The sequence below is a fragment of the Rana temporaria genome, chromosome 9 (assembly GCF_905171775.1).
Source record: "Rana temporaria chromosome 9, aRanTem1.1, whole genome shotgun sequence".
Lineage (NCBI taxonomy): Eukaryota > Metazoa > Chordata > Amphibia > Anura > Ranidae > Rana > Rana temporaria.
The window spans coordinates 112,377,620-112,400,744 of NC_053497.1; the positions used below are offsets into that span (position 1 = coordinate 112,377,620).

Here is a 23,125-nt window from a genome sequence, read left to right on the forward strand (position 1 = left end):
CTTTTATTTTATTTATTGTGAGAGAAAATCTTAACTTCTTAGTTACTTCTAAGTTACCGCCTTAACAATGGATTACACTTTTCGCAGTGACAACTGTCTAAAGCCTCGTACACACGATCAGTCCATCCGATGAGAACGGTCCGAAGGACCGGTGTCATCGGTTAACCGATGAAGCTGACTGATGGTCCGTCACGCCTACACACCATCGGTTAATTAACCAATTGTGTTAGAACGCGGTGACGTAAAACACAACGACGTGCTAAAGTTCAATGCTTCCAAGCATGCGTCAACTTGATTCTGAGCATGCGCGGGTTTTTAACCGATGCTTTTGCATACCAACGATTGGGTTTGACCTATCGGTTAGGCGTCCATCAGTTAATTTCTTAAAGCAAGTTCAAATTTTTTTGACCGAAGGTTAACTGACCGATGGGGCAACACACGTTTGATTTGGACCGATGAAAACAGTCCTTTAGTCAGTTTTCATTGGTTTTGACCGATCGTGTGTACGTGGCCTAAGAGGCAATTTACCTGACTTTGAAGAGATTGCCTCTGACTTACCGTTTAAGGACAGGAAGTGAAAGGATATCTTGTGAATAGGACACGCAAAATTTTATGTTACAAATCACGATTTAAAAACTGAACTTAAAACCAATTTTTTTGATTACGAACAGATGTCTGCAAGTGGAAGACATGATGGTGGAATGTGCAAGATCTGACAAGCTGTAGTTCCCTGACCATTGAAACGGCCCAAAACTAAAAGATAAATCTTCAAAGAAATCCAGGAAATTTATATAAATAATAAAAAATAAAAAAAACAATTTACAGAAGTCCACAAAAACGTGTTGTATATTGCTAGAAATTGGGAACACCTGAGACTTAAATGGGTAGTACATCCAAAACTAATATTTCAGTGTTTGGAGGATGCTGGAGTTTTAACCAACAGACAGTTTCTTTTTTCCTTTCTTTCTCTTTGGGATTTTGTTGGTGAGATCTCTGTACTGCATACATTGTAAGAGGTTCCCACCATCCCTGTTGGATTTTATTTAAATATTAAGACGATTATAGAAAGAGTTGAAACGCAACAAAAACTCATGTGGGCAGGAACAGGGCCAGAATGTATGTCAGGGAGAGCTCACTGTTAAATTAGGCAAAACACTTCAATTTATATAGAGTAAATGCCAGCGTTTTTTTGTTTTTTTTACCATCTGTGCCATTTGGGGGGTTGCATTTTGCTTCCTGTCCCATTACCAACACAGAAAATCCCTCCAAAGTGAGATAATCTCCCAGTCAGAATTAGTGTTCCCATTGGAAGATTTCCCCCCAATTGTTCTGGTGACAACCTAAAATTTTAGATTTTCTTTCACTCTCAGTAATAATGGTAAAACAGGACAAATAGAGAATTTAAACCTTGCCAACGGGGACACACAAATGGCAGGTTTTTCAATTACCTACAGTTTTCCTTAAAAATCTACAAGAAAAATAGTAAGCTAGGGGCTGACTTAGTCAAATAGATTACACTTACAAGTACAAATTCCAATTTGGGTGGACTGTCCCTTTAAAAAAATTAAACCGTGAAGCATGTAAATCTGAGGTTCTGCTATATTGTTACAGCGAGAAGAAAATACATTCCAAGATTCACTTGAGTGACATCTTACAAAGCAAATAAAAACACAGACACAATATGGAACTGTATAAGCTGTGGTCAGTATGTAGAAAAGAAGGTCTCACAGTCCGGTTCCTGATTGCAGCTGTTACTGCACATACTGAGTCTTCACAGTTTGTAATTTATATAATCCCAAAAATGGGCATTTCATAAAACATCACAAAACCCAATTCGTGAGTTGGCTGTGTTCTGTACATTATCTGTGTTAGCTAGGAAAGAGTGTGGTGTTGGTGTTTTTTGCCTCCTTGTTTCCTTTGATCTTTTAAAAAAAAACATTTGAAAAAAGTTCACTAAACATTTCTTCCATCACAAAATTCACAGGAGTGACACACACCCTTCAGATGTATCAGTTGTGAAAGGTGCAGCAAAATGACATAGGGGAAGAAAGATGGTGAGAGTCTAGCAGCTCATCCAAATGGGTCAACAGGATATAAACTGTCCAGCCAGAGCTAGTCAAGGGAAGTCTGTTCAATTTTTTTGGGTTCCACTTTAGTTTTGTTGTATTTTTCTTTAATTCCAGATTCCCAGTTCTTCTTCTCCATGGTGTATAACCTCATGGCAGCCTGCGCATCTTGCACCTAAAGCCAAAAATTAAAAAAACTGTATTTAATGGTGAACATCTATACACTTTCATTACAGTTTCCAGTTAAAAAAAATAATTATTAGCAAGGCAGCACAGTTTTTATTTTTGGGAAAGGTTTTGTCAACTACATATACATTTTGGAATTGTAACAAAGTTCCAACTTTAGCTTTTAGTGTTCTTAGATAGTTGAGAATACATCTGGCCCCAGGGATCCCCTGTCTAAAATCCTATATGAATCTAACAAAATAAATGTTATCAAACTCATGGGCTGCCCTCCTGTACTAATTTTGTAACTGTTACTGTAATAAAATTAAGAATACATATCTAATGGTTATTTTTGGGCTTTGTCCCAGACTAATAATCTTTTTGTATCTTGGTAAAACAAAAATAAAAACTTTAAAAAGGGGTTGTAAAGGTACAATTTTTTTCCCTAAATAGCTTTCTTTAACTTAGTGCAGTCCTCCACTTGCCTCATCCTTCGATTTTGCTTTTAAATGTCATTATTTCTTCTGAGAAAACTACTGGAGAGTCAGGATGCTCTCTACGTTGCAGATAGAGAAAGGAGCGGTGTGTTAGTGGGCGTCCTGACTCTCCTGTAGTCTAAGGGAGGGGGCGAGCACAACACTCCACACCGCAGAGAAAGCCTCGCATTACTGTGTGGAGTTACAGACAGAAGAACAGGAAGTGAGGATTTCTCAGAAGAAATAAGGACATTTAAAAGCAAAAGTGAAGGAGGACTGCACTACGGTAAAGGAAGCTATTTAGGGGAAAAAAAAAATAGTACATTTACAATCCCTTTAAATGCAAAAAATAAAATAGTTTAATGTTGTCAAAGCCACAGATTTAGCTTCAGCATTACGGGAGGGGGGCTGCAAGACCTGGAACTTGACTTACCGAGGAGTGTTCACCTGTCTGTACTCTGACATTGAGGATCTTTTCACATAGAAGTTTCAAAGATGGACGTCCACTCTAGCAGAGAAAAAATAAAATATTTGGAAGGGTCTGCTTTATACGATGGTCAATACTATTCATAAGAATACAGCTAGAAATGGTGACATCACTTTAATGTTTTTTTATAGTAAAATTTACAACTCCTTGCTGAACAAAACATCCCCCCATTTATGCTAAAAGTAAGAAAGCTAATGCCAACACACACACGTCAGTATATAGAACGACATACCTTGACCTCTTTTCTGAAGGGTTTGTACTTTTGGGTGTCTCTGGTGGCCTTTTTAGGATGATCCAAAAAGAGGATCTGAAACAAAGAGAATGCAATTACAAGATTACAAGCTACTAGCCAAAACAATATAGAAATTGTACTACAGTGGATTAGAACAAAGGTATCCAAGGACACAGCCTAATGAGCATGACATAAGAGCGAATTGTCCACAAATACACTTGTAGGTAAAGTACAAAACTATTCCCATTTGCCTGAATATATAATCAGGCAGGCCCCCACATATCATAGTTGTTGGCAGATCTAAAGGAGAGTGTACAATCATAAAACATGTCCGTTTAACTTTAGTAATGCAAATCCTATATGACCAACTTTTACGGTAAAAAAGTAATTTTTGGTAAGGTCTGTTATATTTGTTCAAACACACATATGTAAACAGTGAATCCAGTATTGAGGGATAACTTACTGAGCAGCAATAAACAACCCACCTTCAAGTCATTATGCACAGCATGACCAACCAAGATACGCCCCCTAAGGATTTCAGACACTTCTTTCTGTACAACCTTAAAATCTTCACCTGAAACACACAAAAAAAAAAAAATCTACTAGTTAGTATCTCAACTTATTTAGAGGTAAACAAGGACAGCCTCTCAAGTGTCTAAAATTAGGGTGCAGGAATACAAAGTCACAAATCACATTTGACTGTTTTTGCTTCAATGAACTGCTGAAAGGAAACACCCAAAAAATAAAAATGACAAGGTTTTTGACTAGTCAGTCATGGGCTACTTATTTACAATGAAATTGAGAATATCTATACCATGCAGCTTTCTGTCTAATGACCTAAAGTTCTTACCATTCTTAATATTCCCAGGCCGGATGCCACTGAACTCTGTCCTGTAGTCCGTAACACGTTCAGTGGGTCTGACATACTTATCATAAATGCACTTGCCAAACTGATTGACGATAGACACCCGGGCAACTATGCTTTCTTCACCATCTGTGCCCACACCAACCATCTCACAGTCTATTGCAACTGTCCTGGTAAGCCTGTGAAAAAACAAATGCAATCACAAGATGTTTGTCGCCAAGCACCTCACTGTGTATTCAACATTCACTGCTTGTTCTAGGCCAATGGTTCAGAAAATATGGAATCCAATGACAGCCAGACAACTAGCATTTTCAGGAGGTCAGCCCACTTATTGCTCTTAGTTCAGCTTTCTCCTGTAGCTTACCCCTCAAATGCTCGATCTTTCACCAGGATCATGTCTACTGCATCAGACTTCTTTTCCGGCAAGCCTTGCATCTTGCGGGCAATCTGACCAGCTTCTGGTCCCAGCGCTGCCTCTATGTCATCCGGATCCACGTCATCAAACCAGAGGTCAAGCCTATAAACCAAAGGCAGCACAGTGAGTAAAGTAGTTAACATTCTTGCAGCACCAGAGGTGCAGAGTTGGACCCCCAGGACAATGAGCACACTGACTTTGTATTGTCTCCCTCTGTGTGGCAAGTTAATTACCATTAACCCAAACTAGACCTAGTGTGTGTAACTGTGGTGGAGACATTAGAGCAGAAATGTCTCTGGTACAGAGACTGATGTGACTGGTTCAGTGTTCTCTGTACAGCACTACAAAATATGTCAGAGCTATATACAGTAAATCGAAATTGCATGAGACAGTGGTGGAACATTAAAGTGTAAGCTCACCTGAAGCAGAGACTGTTCACTGTTCTCTGTACAGCACTCAGGAATATCAGGGCAATATAAATGAATAATAATAATAGTGTGTGACTGTGGTTGGGACATTACAGTGTAAACTCCAATGGTGCAAAGAAGTTTAGTATTGCTTATAGAACCAAAGAATATGTCAGACATATAAATGTACAATTTTAATAGTGTGCAAGTGTGGTGGTGGCGGCATTTAAATATAAGCCTTCCTGTACATTTGGAAAATAAGCTTAGTTCAGAACTTAATGGGCCCAACCATTGTAATGAAAATAACACATACTTTGGTGTCTCCGGTATGCTTGTTTCAGCCGCTTTCTTCTTGTGATGTTTAGAAGGTTTTTCGTCCCCTTTTGCTTGCAACAGCCTTCTTTTCTCACTTCCCTTGTTTATAATCCCAGCATTCTCTGTAGCGCTCTTTGGTTTTCTGTCATCAGTTGGAACCTCTTTAACCGTGGAGACACTGGAGGCATTTTCTTTAATTAGTGGGTCAGCCTTCTGCCTTCCTAACTTTGGCAATTTTTCCTCCTTTTTAAAGGGCTTTGCTGGTGCCGATTCAGTAATAGTGCTGCTCTTCTCAGATGTCAGTAACTAAAATAGTAAATAAGAATAACACACTGAAATAACTTGTAAAGATAACCTGTTAGGACAGCAGTTACCTGGCACAATGGGGTCTCCCATCCCACGATGGAGGCCACCACTGCCAGGTTTCCAGAAATAATGCTAGTTCTGGGGAAGAGGGCACCACAAGCATTGGGGTCCTCCTGCACCTAATGGCAGCCTCTATCCTGGCAGGTAGCCTTGAAATAATAATCCCATTACACATATGTATTACTGCAAAAGTCATGAAAGCATTTTTTTCCCCCTAGTTCAGATAGTGTAAGCACTTGATATCTGTGCTCAGTTGCCACACACCCACACAAGGCTGGTATCAAGCTTACATAGGGAGCTCCCTTCTTCATTTCAAGGTGCCTTAAAAACAACAGTTAATCCTTACCAGCTCACTTACCTTATCAGAGCCATAAAAGGCAGATTATAAAGATTACAAATAATAAATCTAATTATGTATTATATCACCAGTTTCAGGGTATACATCCAAAATAGATTGTCAGTATGTCTGTGTAGGGACTAATGTATCCAGATCATAGTATAGCTAGTCACATTCAACTCGTCTTGTAATAAGTAGCAACATTTTGAGATAAACATTTCTTCTGTTTTACCAAACAGGTCCAGTTAAATGCGACTGACTACTACTAGCAACAGGTCCAATATGACTTTTTTGAAAGTAGCAACATTGTTAAAAGGGGTTTTAAAGGTACAAATGTTTTCCTTTACCCTAGTGCAGTCCTCCTTCACTTACCTCATTCTTCAATTTTGCTCTTAAATGTCTTTATTTCTTCTGAGAAATACTCACTTCCTGTTCTGTCTGTAACTCCACACAGTAATGCAAGGCTTTCTCCCTGGTGTGGAGTGTCGTGCTCGCCCCCTCCCTTGGACTACAGGAGAGTCAGGATGCCCACTAACACACAGCTCCTTTTTCTATCTGCAACTTAAAGAGCGTCCTGATCCTCCTGTAGTCCAAGGGAGAGGCCGAGCACGACACTCCACACCAGGGAGAAAGCCTTGCATTACTATGTGGAGTTACAGACAGAAGAACATGAAGTGAGGATTTGTGAAGTCTACATTGGGTAAAGTTGGGAAAACCTGGCCTGCAAGATCATAGAAACTAGTGTTCCCAGAACACCAAATGAGTGAAAACAAGCCGATTTAGGAATTGGGATGACCTTGGACATTACAGCAATTCCTGGATGAAAATTAACTCATAAAAGTCAAGACCTGCATGCATTTCAAGGCTTCATTTTTTACTTTAGCCAAGTTTAAATACCACTAAAATTATCTGTATAGTAAATATAGGCCATACTCACTGCCTGTAGTGCCTTCCAGTTAGAAGAAAAGTCTTCTGGCTTCTTTGGCGGAAGTATTGCAGAAATCTTTTTGATCTCAGCCTGCTGGGTGGCGATGGTTGGATTGTTCTTCCAGAATTTCTTCTTTTTCTGTTTTTTGGTACGTTTAAGTTTGTTTTTTTCCTGCTCCCCAGAAGATGGTTTGTCCTTTTTCACTTCAATCTTCCCCATCTCTGTCCCGTCATGGGTGACAGATTAATATCTGGAAGTTCAATATAGAACTGTCAGTCATAAAACTTTTAAAACATATTTATGTCTCTAGCTAGTATAAGCTGCAATAGGCATAACCCTCATACCTTCTGTTCCCCATTAGATGTAAACTGTAACTAAAGACACTCATAGCTCCTGTTTCCTATTAGATGTAAGCTGTAATAAGCAGGGCTCTCATACCTCCTGTGCCCAATCAGATGCAAGCTGTAATAAACAAGACCCCTATAACTCCCGTTTCATATTGGATGTAAACTACAATGGGCAAGACCCCCACATCTCCTGTTTCCTAATAGACCGTAAGCTGTAACGGGAAAGGTACATATAGCTCCGGTTCCCTATTAGATGTAAACTATAATAAGAAGGAGCCTCATTGCTCCCATTCCCCATTAGACTGCAAGCTGTCCTGAGCACAACCCTTATAGCACTTATTTCATTTTAGATTTAGCTGTAATGGGCAAGAGACTCATTATTCCTGTTACCTATTAGATGTGCACCAATCAGTCAGAACATGAAGACCACTGACAGTTTGCCCCGACTCACACCAGTGCTACTTCTTGTGAGACTTGACGGCTCAAAGTCGCATGACAAGTTGCACCCCATTTGCAGCAATGGAACCATTCAATTTTGCAGCAACTTTGAAAAAGGTTCCTGCACCTTTTCTGTGTGACTTGCATCGACATCTGTTAAATAAAGTCGCACGGATGTCATCAAGCTGCACATGAAATCACACTGATAGTCAGCTTTGAAGTCGCACTGGTGGGAACCAGGTTTTAAAGTTAACATTGATTATTTCATTACAACGGCACCTGAAAATTGGCGGGCAATATTAGGCAGCAAGTGAACATGTTGTCCCTGAAGTTGCATTGCCGCAGACCAGTCAGGGCACTTGTGCTGACCCCTGTCCACAGCGCAAATCACCTACAATAGACACGTGAGCATCAAAACTGGTTCACTGAGCAACGGAAGAAGGTGCTCTGATGAATCACAGATGGTCGGGTGTGTGCATCCTTTACCTGAGGAAGAGATTGCACCATGATGCACGATGGGAAGAAGGCACACCAGCAGAGGCAGTGTGATGATTTGGGCAATGTTCTTCTGGGAAATCTTGGGTCCTGTCAATTATTATTCATGTGGATATTATTTTGGAGTCCATGCTTTGACAAGTCAGGGCTGTAAACCAGTGGTGAATTACAGGGGCGGGTATTTTTTGGAAGCACCCGATTAGAGCCATAGGCTCCAATAGGTGTCAAAAATGGTAAACAGCAGGCGCCATGCTGGCCATTCGCTGTTCACTCAGCTGTGTGTTAGGAAAGCAAATAAATCGCTTTCCGAACACTGACCCGCCTCTCAGCCAATCAGGTAGCCGGGTCTGTTACCTGTCTCTTGATTAGCTGAAACAACAGGCGCTGTGATTGGACGCCGCCTATCAGGCATCCAATCATAGGAGAGAGAGTGGGCGGGAGAAGACATCTAGGAGACCACCGCTGCCCATCCGAGACAGGGTAAGTGGCGGGCAGGGTCCACAGTGGCAACAATTAATGGGCACTGCAAGGCTGCAATTGACGGGCACTGCAAGGCTGCAATTTATGTTTTTTTTTTTTTTTTTTCCAGAATGTTTCAGTTTGTTTGCGCCCCCCACAAATTTGGAGCACCAGCCGCCACTGCTGTAAACGGTCATAATATTATGGTGGATAATCATGTCATGGCCGATTGGTGTATACAGTAATATAAGGTGACCAGATTTTTAAAATGAAATCCAGGGACATATTTTTTCTTTACTAGTAATGGCAACAATCAGCGACTCTCTGCCCATCGCCGCCCACCTCACAGCCTCTCAAGTCTTACTCTTCGGGCCCAGGCTACTACTGGATGGGGACCGGAGGAAAATCACTCCGCCAGGGAAGGCAAGGAGTTAGGCAGGCGGCTGACTAGCATTTGAGCCAAGGCAGAAGAACATGCGAGCGAAGCTGAATAGGCATGCACCCGAAAACTGAAGAAATATTCCCTCCGCTCTGACCAGCACATGATCATCAGAAAGGGGCACAGATAATGGGAAAAATACAACCCCCCTATGCTAGTAGGCACGGCAGAGCGGGGGGGGGGGTGTCATTCAAATTTTTTTATTTTAATTCTGCACTGATTGTCTTTGAAATTGCCCCTGCCCCCTATTAAATCCAATCTGGGGACAAAACCAGGGACAGACTTGGTCTGGGCACAGTGTCCTCAATCAGGGGAATGTCCCCTGAAACTGGGGATGTCTGGTCACCCTACAGTAATAGGCAGGACGAGACCTTCTGTTCCCTATAAGATGTAAGCTGTAATGAGAAGGATCCTCATACAGCACTTCATACCCTCACACTGGAAATATTACAATTCAATGTCTCAAAATATGTAAAGAAACAAAAACTCCTAAAAGAAAAAGTAGAAATACCAGCTGATCAGAATAACACATACATACTGTACAGACACACACATGTAAAGCTCCATTCAAAGAAATTGCACCAACGAGAAACATTAGATGAAATCTAAACTCATAATAATAGAAATAGATGTAATATATAGAAGACACAATACAATATTCGGGTCCCCTGTGCAGTTTGCAGACATCTCACCTACAGTATGTGCAGCTCCTCACATTGCAGATCTACTCAACTTCCCAACAACACATGTGACATGAGAAGACCGGAAGCCGCCGGCCAAATCCCTCCGTGTACAACACGAGCTGCAGCAGTTCAGTTCCTCCAGCACTTTGGTATGCAGGAGACCTCTGCTGGAGGACTGAGATTACTGCATGCATTCTGGGAACCCCTGTTGGAGGAAAGAGGTAAGAGTGGACTACATATCTGGGAACCCCTTGCTGCAGGATACAGGTGATAGTGGGCTGGATATACTGGAACCCTGCTACAAAATGTGCCAAATCACACTGTCCAAAAACGTGCCAAAGTTGGCTTCAAACATGGGTAGAGGAGTTACTTTGGCGTGTTGTTAGTGCGGAGGGCAGCCCATATAGTTTAATGGTGTTGCACTAAAAACATGTCAAATAACCCGCAAAAAAAATACATGTTAAAAGGCGATACTCCTGTTTTCCTAGATGTGAGCAGGGCCTTAAAGGGGTTGTAAATAAGGATGAGCTTCAGCGTGTTCGCATAGAACACGTGCAGAGCCCGCCAGGAAGTCTGCACGGCGCTGCGCTAATCACAGCCAGGGAGACATTTCCCGATGCTCGGCTGCAGAGATCGGGAAATGTCTCCCTGGCTGTGATTAGCACAGCGCCGTGCAGACTTCCTGGCGGGCTCTGCACGTGTACTATGCGAACACGCTGGAGCTCATCCTTAGTTGTAAAGGTACAATTTTGTCGTGCTCGCCCCCTCCCTTGGACTACAGGAGAGTCAGGACGCCCACTAACACACAGCTCCTTTCTCTATCTGCAACGTAGAGAGTGTCCTGACTCTCCTGTAGTCCAAGGGAGGGGGCGAGCACGACACTCCACACCAGGGAGAAAGCCTCGCATTACTGTGTGGAGTTACAGACAGAAGAACAGGAAGTGAGAATTTCTCAGAAGAAATAAGGACATTTAAAAGCAAATTGGAAGGATGAGGTAAGTGAAGGAGGACTGCACTAATGTAAAGGAAGCTATTTAAAGCGGAGGTTCCGCCGTTTTTTTTTTTTTTTTTAAGTCCGCAGCTACAAATACAGGAGCTGCTGACTTTAAAAAAGGACACTTACCTGTTCAGCGGGCACGCGATGTCAGCAGCCGAGGGTGAGCAATCGCTCGGTCCTCGGCTGCTTCCGCCGCCATCCTCGGTGAGGGAATCTAGAAATGTAAAGCTGTTAGGCCCGATTCCCTACTGCGCGAGGATCGCGGCGCGCTGTCACTGGTCCCCGCTCTCTCCTGGGAACAGTGTTTCCCAGAAGACTGCGGGGGGAGTGACGTCACAGGCTGGATTCCCTGCGGGGATCAGACCCGGAAGTGGTGCAAATATCTGATCCAAAAAGCAAAGGTTAATTTTTTGTGTGAACCTCCGCTTTAAGAAAAAAAAAATTGTACCTTTACAACCCCTTTAACCTCTGACATCATAGTACATGCTGTTCTGGGTGGAAGTAAACAAAATATCACAAATTGTGCAATTTCCAGTTTATTTTTTTGCTGTACACCCTTGGTGCCAAACCTGTGGCCCTTTGGTACTTGTTGCGTGGCCCTGAGATCCCAGCAATAAGTATTTGTATTAGGGATGAGCTTCGGCGTGTTCGCATAGAACACGTGCAGAGCCCGCCGGGAAGTCTGCATGGCGCTGCGCTAACCACGGGCAGGGAGAAATTTTCCGATCTCTGCAGCCGAGCATCGGGACAATGTCTTCCTGTCTGTGATTAGCGTATCGCCGTGCAGACTTCCTGGCGGGCTCTGCACGTGGACTGTGCGAACACGCAGGAACCTATCCCTATTAGGGATGTATGAAAGGGATAATTGTGGTGAACTATTGCACCTTTCATATATAAGCTCACCCATAGGCATGCGCAAGGGGTGTGCCTGGGCATACCCTTATTACTACGTGCGGTGCCGATTCCCCTACTGCCCAGACTTCTCCCCACGTTGCCCTGCAGTGCTGCTTGGTTTCCCACCGGAAGCTGTGAGGGATAATTCAGGATGGAGAGCGGGGGAAGGGGCTGGTAAATATGTAATTTACTAGCCCCTTCTTTTTCTAAATGAAAACAGTCTCTCACTGTGTTCATTCATAACGGAAGCATAGTAAACTGTGTTTACTATGCTTCAGCTTGAGAATGAACAGGAAGCCGCATGGCACAGAGCATATCCCATTCATTCACTGTCCAGTGCAGTGGAGGCTGCAGAGAAATGCATGTGTGTTTGAGCTCACCACACACATTACAATCTGATTGTACAAACTCTTAGATTTACCAACAAGTATATAGTCAAAGAGCCTGTCTGATTAGATATAAGTTGATTAAATAAATGTAGGTAGGCTCTCATGTTGCATAGTTTTGGTAAATCTAAAGTACATTGTACAGTCAGATTGTATCGTTTATGGCAGTGATGGCAAACCTTGGCACCTCAGATATTTTGGAACTACATTTCCCATGATGCTCATGCACTCTGCAGTGTAGTGGAGCATCATGGGAAATGTAGTTCCAAAACATCTGAGGTGCCAAGGTTCACCATCACTGGTTTATGGTGAGCCCAAGCATCATTTAAAGTCTGCAGCCTAATGGCCCATACACATAATCCAAATATCGGACGAAAACGATTGTCTGAGGAAGAATCGTACGATTTTCGGATCGTGTGTACACTACTGTCGAGAGCCAATCACGACTGTTCATCCGATATTATTCAATCGGACAAGCACGAAAATTTTCCTCGTACAATGCCAGATCGTACGATTTTCGTTTAGTCAGTATAATACAATACAAATACATTACAACACATGACATCACTTCCGAATTTTTTTTTCTGTCGTACGAGAATTTTCGTGACTTTAATAACCTATTCAATTTCTACTTGCGACTATTAAGCGAAAAAAGTCGTACAGTCTGTTGTACGATATTCGGATCGTGTGTACGGGCCATTACATTGAGTTCTGCAGCATGTCTCCAGTCACCAACCAAACCTGTAACATCTTTACAGCCTCAGACCATCATTTCTGCTGCTTTTACACTGCTCCGTTGAAAAAAAAACCGCATCAAATGCATGTTTTTGGTGCGTTTTGAAGTGCGTTTTCTGGGTGCTTAATACCCAGCATGCACCTGTGAAACTTGGACATGTGACATAAAAAATGCACACGTGTTTTTGATGCGTTTTTGCCATGTATTTAATCCCTTTCAATTGGGACCTGCGTTTTTGGTGTAATTTTTTAAAACGCACCAAAGTGGCAGCATGCAGGACTTTTCAAAACACATCACACCTGCAGCGCAGTGGTGTGAAGAGTCCCATAGGATATAAAGGGATTGGGAGTGATTTACTAAAGGAAAATCCACTTTGCACTACAAGTGCACTTGGAAGTACAGTCACTGTAGATCTGAGGGGGACATGCAAGGAAAAAAAAAAAAACAGCATTTTAGCTTGCACAGGATTGGATGATAAAGTCAGCAGAACTTCCCCTCATTTCAGATCTTCCCCTCAGATCTACAGCGACTGCACTTGCAGTACACTTCTAGTGCAAACTAGATTTGCCTTTCGTAAATAACCCCCATTGTGTCTTTGAGAACAGTAAAAACGCAGCAAAAACACATGAGTGTGAAAGCAGCTTTCCCTCAGTATGTCTGCAGTCTCTTGCAGTCCTTCCTAGCATTACACATACTGGACATTATTGGTGAAGTCCAGAGCCACAGCTGAGGCCCCCTATGCCTCATAAGTTGCCAACCATTGATTTACACGGTGGCCTCTGACATGTTGTCAGCTTGTGCTCAAGGCTGGCTGTATACGTACAGGGCCACATCCTACTGGCTCACATAGGAGGGCCGGGCCCAGGGGTGGGAGTATTCTATTTAACCCTATACTGGAAGGCATTGGGCTTAGTCGACGTAGACCAGTCATAGTCGCATTCAAACCCTTTCACGTTGGTTTTGCAGATTCTGCTGTTTGGGGCTGTCGGCTTCTGAGACGGTATGTGAACCCCACACTAAGGACACGCACTGTTTAATCAAATCGCTAATGTGGTGGCTGCACAGGGCCAGGTCCGCTCAGTTGTGGGCTGCCTCGTGGAGACATCTGGTCTTACAAACATAGGAGGGGGGGAAAAAAGTTTGTCACTGAGAGCTACACACATAAGGAAATATTTTCTATTTGCCTGACATGTTGCATAGCATAATGCTTCCTAAAGCTGAACTCCAGGCAGATATAAAAGACACAAATTATTGCAGTTTTTTGTAATCATTAATACATCATTAAATGTATTTTTTTAAATTATATTAGTATAAGTGCCTGAATTTGATCTGGAATCGGCCCTTGTATAGCAGGTATGTGAATAAAAAGCATCAAGGGAAGCCAATTCATATGCTGACAAGAAGCATGCTGATAGGAGGAAAAAGCAGAGTGACAGAGCAATGAGCCCCTGCGTGCGCAGCTTCTCTTTTCACTGTCCAGTCACAGATTGGGGGGAGTACATGATGACCCGACTCAGAGGAAGTGGGTTTATTGATACTCGCTATCAGACTGGAGACATCTAGTGGTAGAAAAAAGTACTGCAGGGGAAATCTCTGTATTAAAGGTAAATATTGCAGCAAAAGCCGTTTTTTTTTTTTTTTTTTTTTTTTTTTTATATTTAATGGCCTAACTCCTTAGGGAGCTATTTTTCCCATCTGCAATTGCTACACCTTGCGAATAAAGATGTCAATCCAAATGATTAATAGGTTGCCTTCATTCCTTTGATTGTATTAGCAACCAAAAGCAGGTTGAAAGTGCCTGAAAATTGCTACGTTTGCAACACCTTGCAATCTTATCAACTGACAATGATGCAATACAAAGTTTATAATATTTTCCCCAAGCTTTTGAAAGGATGATATTCTCCCTATTAAAGCAGCTGAACACCAAAACTGTACTAGAATACTGTAGATTAAATGTATATAAAAAGGGTGCAGCACTGAACACTAGAAATAATATTAAATACTAAACAACACGTGCTAAACTTCAGAAATCACATTCCATAAACATTGTGCATATCCTGATCACGTATCAAAATCTTATATAGTAATTGCATGATATAAACTATTTACAAATAAAATAAATAAACTGTCCCAAATGTCATAGTCCTTTTGTACACTGTGACGACCATAATCCATTTGAAAAACTGTTATATTTTTCAGTCATAAAAGTGACGTGGACTACAGTACACCTCCTCCGCCTCTGCCTCTGTGCTGTTGCAAATGATCCTCTCTGTGCAATGCACCCACTGGATTTTCTTGAACCCTTAAAGAGATAGTAAACCCTGATGGGTTTTACTTCCTCTTTGGTTCTCTGCAAAATAAAACCATACAGGGCTAGTATGCATCCCATACTAGCCCCTAATGTGCCACTCATCTGAAAACAAAGCACATGATGTTCCTAATGTACCCGCTGGTAGCCACGTCCATCTTCACCCCTCTTCCTTCTGGGGCCGTGGACTCGGACTCTATGACTGTCCGGAGTCGCGTGACGTCACTCCCACGCATGTGTGCAGGAGCCGATGGTCATGGCACGGACCCTGTAGAAACGGCACTATCGTGTCCTTTCTTTAGTGTGCATGTACCGATGATGTCGACGCAAGCGTAAATGGTAACTATCTCTTAAACCATGGTAGTTAAGGAGATATTTCCAGTACCTACAGGTAAGCCTTTTTATAGGGTTACCTGTAGGTAAATGTGGTATGTAAGGGTTTACAACCACTTTAAATGGTCTGCAATAGCATTTTTTGCTATGCTTGTGGGCATACCCTGCCAACTATGCTGAGTTGTGGGCGGGACCAGGCGGAGACTTCGGTGTGCTATCCTTTGTCACTACACACTGTTGCCTGCTGTATGTTGCATTTAGGACAGACGCTGCCGAGCCCGTGCCCTGTCTACCAGTTTAGCGTACCTGTGTTGTTTTACTCCCAGTAGAAGAATGGGGTCACACTGTGCACCTAGAAGGGACCTCATGCGTGCACTTGTTAAAAAAGAAGTAAACTGTTTATTTTTCTGACCTGCAAAGTAAAGGCGTAATGTGCTAGTATACATTGCATACTAGCACATTATGTGAAACTTGCCTGCAAACGAAGCCACTGGTGCAATGTCACTGCTGGAGGCCGCATCCATCCTCACCCGTCTTTCTTTTGGGTCCGCAGACTCCGGCTGTGTGACTGGCCGGAGCCATGTGACGTCACTCCCACTCATGCGGGTGGCCTTTCCTTCAGAGTGCATGTGCCGATGTTGTCATCGGCTGCATATACAGTAAATATCTCCTAAACTGTGCATGTTTAGAAGATATTTACAGTACCCATAGGTAAGCCTTATTATAGGCTTACCTATGGGCGCATAGGTAACTCTCTCCTGGGCCAGCTACTAACTAAAACCATACTTCTGTAGGCAACCTGCCTACATGGTATCCCACTTCTCTCCTCCAACTCCATGTTTACAGTTGTACAGCCCCTTCCCTAAAACATCCAGGCTTCCTCCTCCAGCATCACCATCAGGAAACAAGATACCAGATATTCAACAAATGTGTAGTACCCTTTATTAGAAAAAAGTGCACACTTATATTAAAAAGTGCCTTAAGCCTCATACAAACGATCGGATTTTAAGCGGACAAAGCGTAGGACTTTTGTCCGAAGGGTGTTGGCCGTGAACTTGTCTTGCATACAAACGGCAAAGAATTGTCAGGCAAACAAACACAAAACTACGTGATTTTTCAGCTCTTTAGCGCCATGCTTTGGTTACCTTCTGCTAATGTCGTGTTTGGTGAGCATTGATTCCGAGCATGCGTGTTTCCGACGAACTTGTGTACACACGTTCGGAAAATCCAGCAACATACATTTGTTGGCGGACAATTTTAAAGCATGCTATCCCACATTTGGAAAATCCGACAACAATTGTCCGATGGAGCATACAAACAGCGTGTCTTCACACAATTCCCATTGGATAATCCGATCGCATGTACGAGGCTTTAATCCTGGCTGGCACAGCATACAAAGCTATTACAGCCGGTTCACACAGGGGCGGCACGACTTCGGGGGCGACTCGGCCAGGCGACCTGAAGACGACTTCCAAGGCGACTTGCAAAATGACTTCTGTATAGAAGTCAATGCAAATCGCCCCGAGTCGCCCCCGAAGTCGTACAAGAACCTTTTTCTAAGTAGGAGCGACTTGCGTCGCTCCTATTAGAACGGTTCTATTCACTAGAATGGGACGCGACTTGTAAGGCGGCTGCGTCGCCTGACGAGTCGCCCCAGTGTGAACCGGGTCTTAGGGAGCACGTCACTTTTATGACTGAAATATATACCGTGCTTTTCTACTGGGATGTGTTGGTAATAACAACAAAGGCCTAAATTATTAGATGTTAATTGAAGGGATTGCACCAAAGGATATTGTACAATCAGATGCAAAGTTTATTTAGCCTGAAAATTTAAAAGGCTGAATGGGCGCTTTTAATTGCTGGATTAAGCAGTCAGGATAGATGTAACCTGTACTTTAGGTACTGAGCCCCTCTGGTCTCTGTTGTGCACCTGTTACATAGAGCACCCTGGATCTGTACACTGATAGCCCTCTATTGCGACCTAAACTAGGTACATACAGTACATGCTGTGTTTGCAAATTTGTAGTTATACATCAACTAGTTTAGTGCTAAGGATCGTTCCTGTCCGATCTTACCCATAGGAACGGACACTCTAAAGTCCACACCACGGTCACACACCACTAGGGCCGGTGTGGGTGGAAGACAGTTATTCTATCAATAGGAATTTTTAATGTGAAGGGAAACCAGGGCACCAAAAGGATGCCCAGAGAAACATGGGGTGGGGGTTTCAAGCAGAGAGAACCCTTGAAGCGAATTGCAGCACTGCTAGCCACTAAATATTATCATCCTGATGAAGTGTGAATTCCTGTGCCACTTCCATACCCCAAGATATATAAGAACCCATTTAGTGAATTAACTTGGCAGTGAGCTTGCCATTTTGGGTAGACACTGTTTTCAGCAAACAATTTGCCCTTCGTTAGTACCATTTATTTACCTGTAAGTAATGTTTCATGTTGATTTTTAAATCTTTTCTTATTTGCTGTTCCATATTTTCATGATTGCATTTTATAGGTATGTAGATTTTCCCTCCTATGGTCATCTGTATGCCAGGTATTGTGGTCTGAAACCTGACTAAAGAATTGCTGTGACAAAATCAAGTCCACGCATTCTGTTTCCAGGCATTTGATTTGCAATAAAGGGCAGAATTGCTAAGCAAAAACACGGACTGTATATGTATCTGCACTGTATAGGTACTTATTTACTAACTGTATGTAGAATGATGCACACTGATACCATTATTAACCTCAAGTAAATCGCATGAATGGCTAAAAAAAGTTGCAGGTTCTCTTAAAGGGAATGTACATACATGCATAACTTCAAAGGATACTTGGCATTCAGCAAAACAAGACTCATGGCTGCCGCCACCATGTGCTTGTGTGTGTGTTTACCAGGGGAGGGGAGGGGCTGGAGACAATCCAATCAGAGGACATCCAGTGAAATGTCTCGCCTGATTACACAAGCAGGCTGATATGCCTTGCTGCAGGAGAACTACAAGCTCCAGCACTTAAAGCAAAATTACAGTTTTATGGCACAGGTTTAAAACTAAAAGGCAGGCTAGATAGCGAGTTAACAATTTTTAAATAGTACAGTAAAACCTTGGTTTAAGAGTAACTTGGTTGAGAGCGTTTTGCAAGACAAGCAAAATGTTTTAATACAATTTTCCTTGATATACAAGCGATGTCTTGATATAAGAGTAGCGTCACTTCACAACTGAGTATAAAAAAGAAAGGAGGAGTCTCTCTTGTAGCAATATGGTTACATTTAATGAAGGTACAACATTCAGCAACTTATTGCTACACTTAGAGGTGCCTCTCTTCTCTTTTATACCCTGTAAAAAAAATGCTTTGATATACAAGTGCTTTGGATTACAAGCATGTTTCTGGAACGAATTATGCTCGCAAACCAAGGTTTTACTGTATTATGCATATAATAGGTTTGTGCAGGCTTCTGAAATGCTTTAGAAAAAATGCTTCAGGCTAACAATAATGCATTTCCTGCATAGAAAGCTATTTGCCAAGTGTAGATGATTTGTAACAGAGATTTAAATATTTATAACCTTATGGAAAAAAAATGCAAATTCAGGCACATTTTCCTTTTAAAGCCCAAATGATCTGAACTTTATAAATGCTCCCCTATTTTAGCAAACATTATCTGAACATTTGCCACTGTACTCCTCCCTGACTATGACAGTATAACTTGTGCAGGAGCAGAGCGGGGTGAGCTGAGAGATATAATGTGAACGTGATTTTTTTATTTTTTTTTCTTGATTCAGACCTGTCCAGACTCCAGCTACAACACACAGAAGTGGAGGAGTGGAAATAGTCCACATGTGTACCTGGCTGATGGTGGCAGGTCAAGAAAAGATTTCCAACATGTTAATTGCTCACCATTTAATTATAAATAAGAATAAATACATTTTATTTACATAGTTGGGGCCCATTCATACCTGAGCGTTTTGTAGCCTGAAGCATGAAGCTACAAAACGCTAGAGGGGAAAAAATGTAACCCCTTCCCTTCCAGTCACATTTATACAGTAACCAGTGCATGTTTATAGCACTGGTCGCTGTATAAATGTGAATGGTCCCAAAAATGTGTCAAAAGTGTCAGATGTGTCCGCCGTAATGTCGCAGTCCCAATAAAAATCGCAGATCTTCTTAACAAAAAAAGAAAATCATAATTCGGCCCCCTATTTTGTAGGCGCTATAACTTTTGCGCAAACCAGTCGCTTATTGCGAATTTTTTTTTAACAAAAATACGTAGAAGAATACGTATCGCCTAAACTGAGAAAAAAAATCTTTTTTTTAAAAAAAATTGGGATATTTATTATTGCAAAAAGTAAACAATATTGTGTTTTTTTTATTTTTTTCAAAATTTACGCTTTTTTTTTGTTTATAGCGCAAAAAATAAAAACCGCAGAGGTGATCAAATACCACCAAAAGAAAGCTCTATTTGTGTTGAAAAAAGGACGCCAATTTTGTTTGGGAGCCACGTCGCACGACCACACAATTGTCAGTTAAAGCGACGTAGTGCCGGAAGCTGAAATTTTGCCTGGGCAGGAAGGGGGTATATGTGCCCAGTAAGCAAGTGGTTAATACATAAAAAAAGAAAAGAAAATAAACACCATACCCACAAAAAAAAATCAATAGAAACCAGAAATGTTTTGCAATTCTATCAGCGTGGAGGAGAATTCCAGTCCGAGAACCTAACAATAAAAGGACAGATTCACGCAATTTGGGTTAGTTTTAGGAATAACTAGCAGGTTAAACAATGGGACCTAAAAAAACATTTTATCATTTATAAATAGTGTTACGTTGTTTTATAATCTGGGTTAGGAATGTAGCGTTAATTATCTGTTGGAGGTCTACAGTAAGCTCACATTCTTCGTAGACATGGTGAAGAACATCCATGATCAGATGGGTTGTGTTGGCATAAGGGATGGAGGAGATGGCACTGAGCAGCAGATGGAATGTGCCAGGGTCACATGACTTCACTCCAGGGCAGATATCACGCTTTGAGGAAAATGACTGATTGCAAATCAAGGTTTTTATGTGCTCCAGATTGATCAGATTAGCTTCATAGAGGACTTCTGCAAAGGAGTATTCTACTCGTTCTATATAATCCTACAAAATTCTTCTGTTTTCTATGAATTTCTGCTTACTGTTGCCACATTGAAAAGGGCAATCCATGCATTTGCCTTTTTAAGGAAATAACATTGTTGTTATTATGTTTCAGATAGCCATGCGGTTACTAGGCAGAGCCGTACAAGCTGCAGCAAACTACCGGCTACCTGTCTGCTTTAGGTACAACCTACGAGGTCTCAGCAGCAACACCACCAGCCAGACAACAGATAAGAGCGTACCCTACACCACAACATTGAAGGAAGAAGGCGCTGCCAAAAAGGGACCAACAAAACCTTTACCTCAGTCTGCTGAAGTAGTGGTCATTGGTGGGGGCAGTCTAGGATGTCAGACCACTTACCACTTGGCCAAAATGGGTATGAAGAATGTCGTTCTGTTAGAGCGGGATCGGCTTACCTCTGGGACAACATGGCACACAGCAGGTATGGATTCTTTATAATTGCTACTAACAGGCAGCCATAATGGTTTAAGAAAGGATGTGGAACAATAGAGAGTGGTTTGTTCCATTTCTTATCATAAAAGAGGATATCTTTTCAAGCATAGCTGCCTTGCTGTTCACAAGTTTACCAAAGGATAGCGCAGGCAACCTTTTCCTAGCCTAAAATAGCTGAAAGAACAGACCACCAAGACTCATGATTGAAAGGAAGGATTGGCTTTTGCCTTTAATGAACATTCAAACTCTATTCCCCTAGTCCAGCCCTTTTCAACCAGGGTTCCTTGAGGTTTCTTCAGGGGTGCCTTGGCAAAATGCCCAGAAATTGCCCAAAAATGGATACAAGCCAGCAGATGGATCAAGCCTGCCTTTTAGTTATCTCTATAGAATTTTCTTGTTTCTCCCTCATCTACAGATCTGTAAACTTCAGCACTGTAAAGGCTTTTGTCAGCCTGCCTTCCTCTTTATTTGCGCCATGCCATCAAGGCTGGAAATGAAAAAAAAAAAAAATTAATGGAAGAAAGTGACATATAGTTTTTGAGACCAAAGGAAGGGGAGAGTTTTTAATAAGGCAGTGACTAGTCTGGGCTTCAACAAAATGGCAGCCCCCAGCAAGAAAAAACATTGGCAGCATAAATGTTAATGTGGAATGTGTGTTCTTTTGTTAACCTCTTTGTGCCCACACTATAGCCAAAAGAAGTCTACAGCGTGGGCCTAATTTGCTGGGAGGGCATCCATGTACGTCCTCCCATGCATGAACTGCCTGTGTGCCCCGCTGCTCCGTTATCAACGAGACTCAGCTGATCATAGATCGGAGAAGGGGGCTAATCCCGACCCCTTACTACGTAGTCAGCTAATGATGGTAAACAGAGCCGGTACTCGGCTTTTTTTTCCTCAGGAAAAAGGAGGAGAAAAAAAAAGCCAATCACTGACTTCTGTCAGAGGGACATTGGTCCCGAACACGGAGAGCCACTGCTGCCTTATCTGTGCCCTCCAGTGCCACCTACCTGTGCCCACCAGTGCCACTTACCAGTGCAAATTAGTGCCGCCTCATCAGTGCCCATTAGTGCTGTCTTATCAGTGCCGCCTCATCAGCGCACATTAATGAAGGAGAAAAATTATCTGTTTGCAAAGTTTTATAACAAACTATTTTTTTTTTTTTTTTCTTTTAAATATTCAAAATATTCTGTCTTTTTTTGTTTGTTTAGTAAAAAATTTAAAACCCTAGTAGTGATTAAATACCACCAAAAGAAATCTCTATTTGAAAATAATTATAAAAATGTAATTTGGGTACAGTGTAGCATGACCGCGCAATTGTCATTCAAAGTGCGACAGCGCTGAATGTTGACCTGGGCAGGAAGGGTGTTTAGGTGCCCAGAATGCAAGTGGTTAAAGAACATTGTTCTCAAACTATCATGGGTAAAGTTCTGCTTTAATAAAAAGCATGGTAATGTGACTTGACACAATAGAACAGCCAATTATGAGGAGGGGCCTAAGGGTTTTCTGTCTTCTTCTGGATTAGCTGCTTGTTAAGATTTTTTATTGTAGTTGAACACAACATATAAGTGTTTCTTTTATCCTGACTTATAGTGTAAATGTTTACAGGCTTTTTATATAGCTTTTGCTCTATCTTATTTTTATTATTGTTTTATGTGTAAAGACTTGTAGACGGGAAGGGAGCTCTTGTTAGCTCATTGCATTTGTGCTGTTTCTCTATTAAGTGAAACTCCAGACAGCTATAAAAAGACACAGATTAATACAGCTCTGTATTCATTAATACACATTTACATCTTTTTTTTTTTATTTGAAGCAGTGTAAGTACCTGAATTTGTCATGGTATCAGTCTCTTGCAGTCCCTGTACAGCAAAGACTGAGGAAGGAAAAAGCAGCAAGAGGTGCCAGTCATAGGGTTGCCACCTGTCCGTGATTCACCCGGACAGTCCGGGTTTTGAATCTTGTGTCCGGGTTTCAGGTGGACTG

The 23,125-nt window shown here is 41.9% G+C and overlaps 2 protein-coding genes across 7 annotated transcripts in view; one reads left to right on the forward strand and one right to left on the reverse strand.

Annotated features, from left to right (window-relative positions):
* Positions 1 to 1,581: 1,581 nt before the first annotated feature.
* Positions 1,582 to 10,035, reverse strand: REXO4 (REX4 homolog, 3'-5' exonuclease). 4 transcript variants are annotated; one of them, XM_040324156.1, is made up of 9 exons: positions 9,937 to 10,035; positions 7,069 to 7,311; positions 5,427 to 5,734; positions 4,656 to 4,808; positions 4,277 to 4,470; positions 3,912 to 4,000; positions 3,427 to 3,501; positions 3,141 to 3,215; positions 1,582 to 2,241 (listed from the first exon to the last, which is right to left on the reverse strand). In XM_040324156.1, exons 2-9 carry the CDS (start codon positions 7,276 to 7,278, stop codon positions 2,113 to 2,115), a joined length of 1,233 nt encoding a protein of 410 aa, XP_040180090.1. In that variant the 5' UTR covers positions 7,279 to 7,311; positions 9,937 to 10,035; the 3' UTR covers positions 1,582 to 2,112. The 4 variants fall into 4 exon arrangements, with proteins under 4 accessions (XP_040180090.1, XP_040180092.1, XP_040180089.1 ...); XM_040324158.1 differs by having other exon boundaries at positions 7,069 to 7,309; positions 9,934 to 10,035; XM_040324155.1 differs by having other exon boundaries at positions 7,069 to 7,309; positions 9,930 to 10,035.
* A 42-nt stretch (positions 10,036 to 10,077) lies between these two features.
* SARDH (sarcosine dehydrogenase) overlaps positions 10,078 to 23,125 on the forward strand; it is a 185,320-nt gene continuing 172,272 nt past the window's right edge. Inside the window, exons 1-2 of one of the 3 annotated variants that reach the window (XM_040324151.1) lie at positions 10,078 to 10,141; positions 20,807 to 21,134. In XM_040324151.1, coding sequence (XP_040180085.1) covers positions 10,109 to 10,141; positions 20,807 to 21,134 — 361 coding nt within the window. In that variant the 5' untranslated portion in view covers positions 10,078 to 10,108. Of the gene's footprint in view, positions 10,142 to 13,807; positions 13,934 to 17,990; positions 18,011 to 20,806; positions 21,135 to 23,125 lie in introns of those variants that run through there. The other 2 variants (XM_040324152.1, XM_040324153.1) reach the window with 2 other exon arrangements.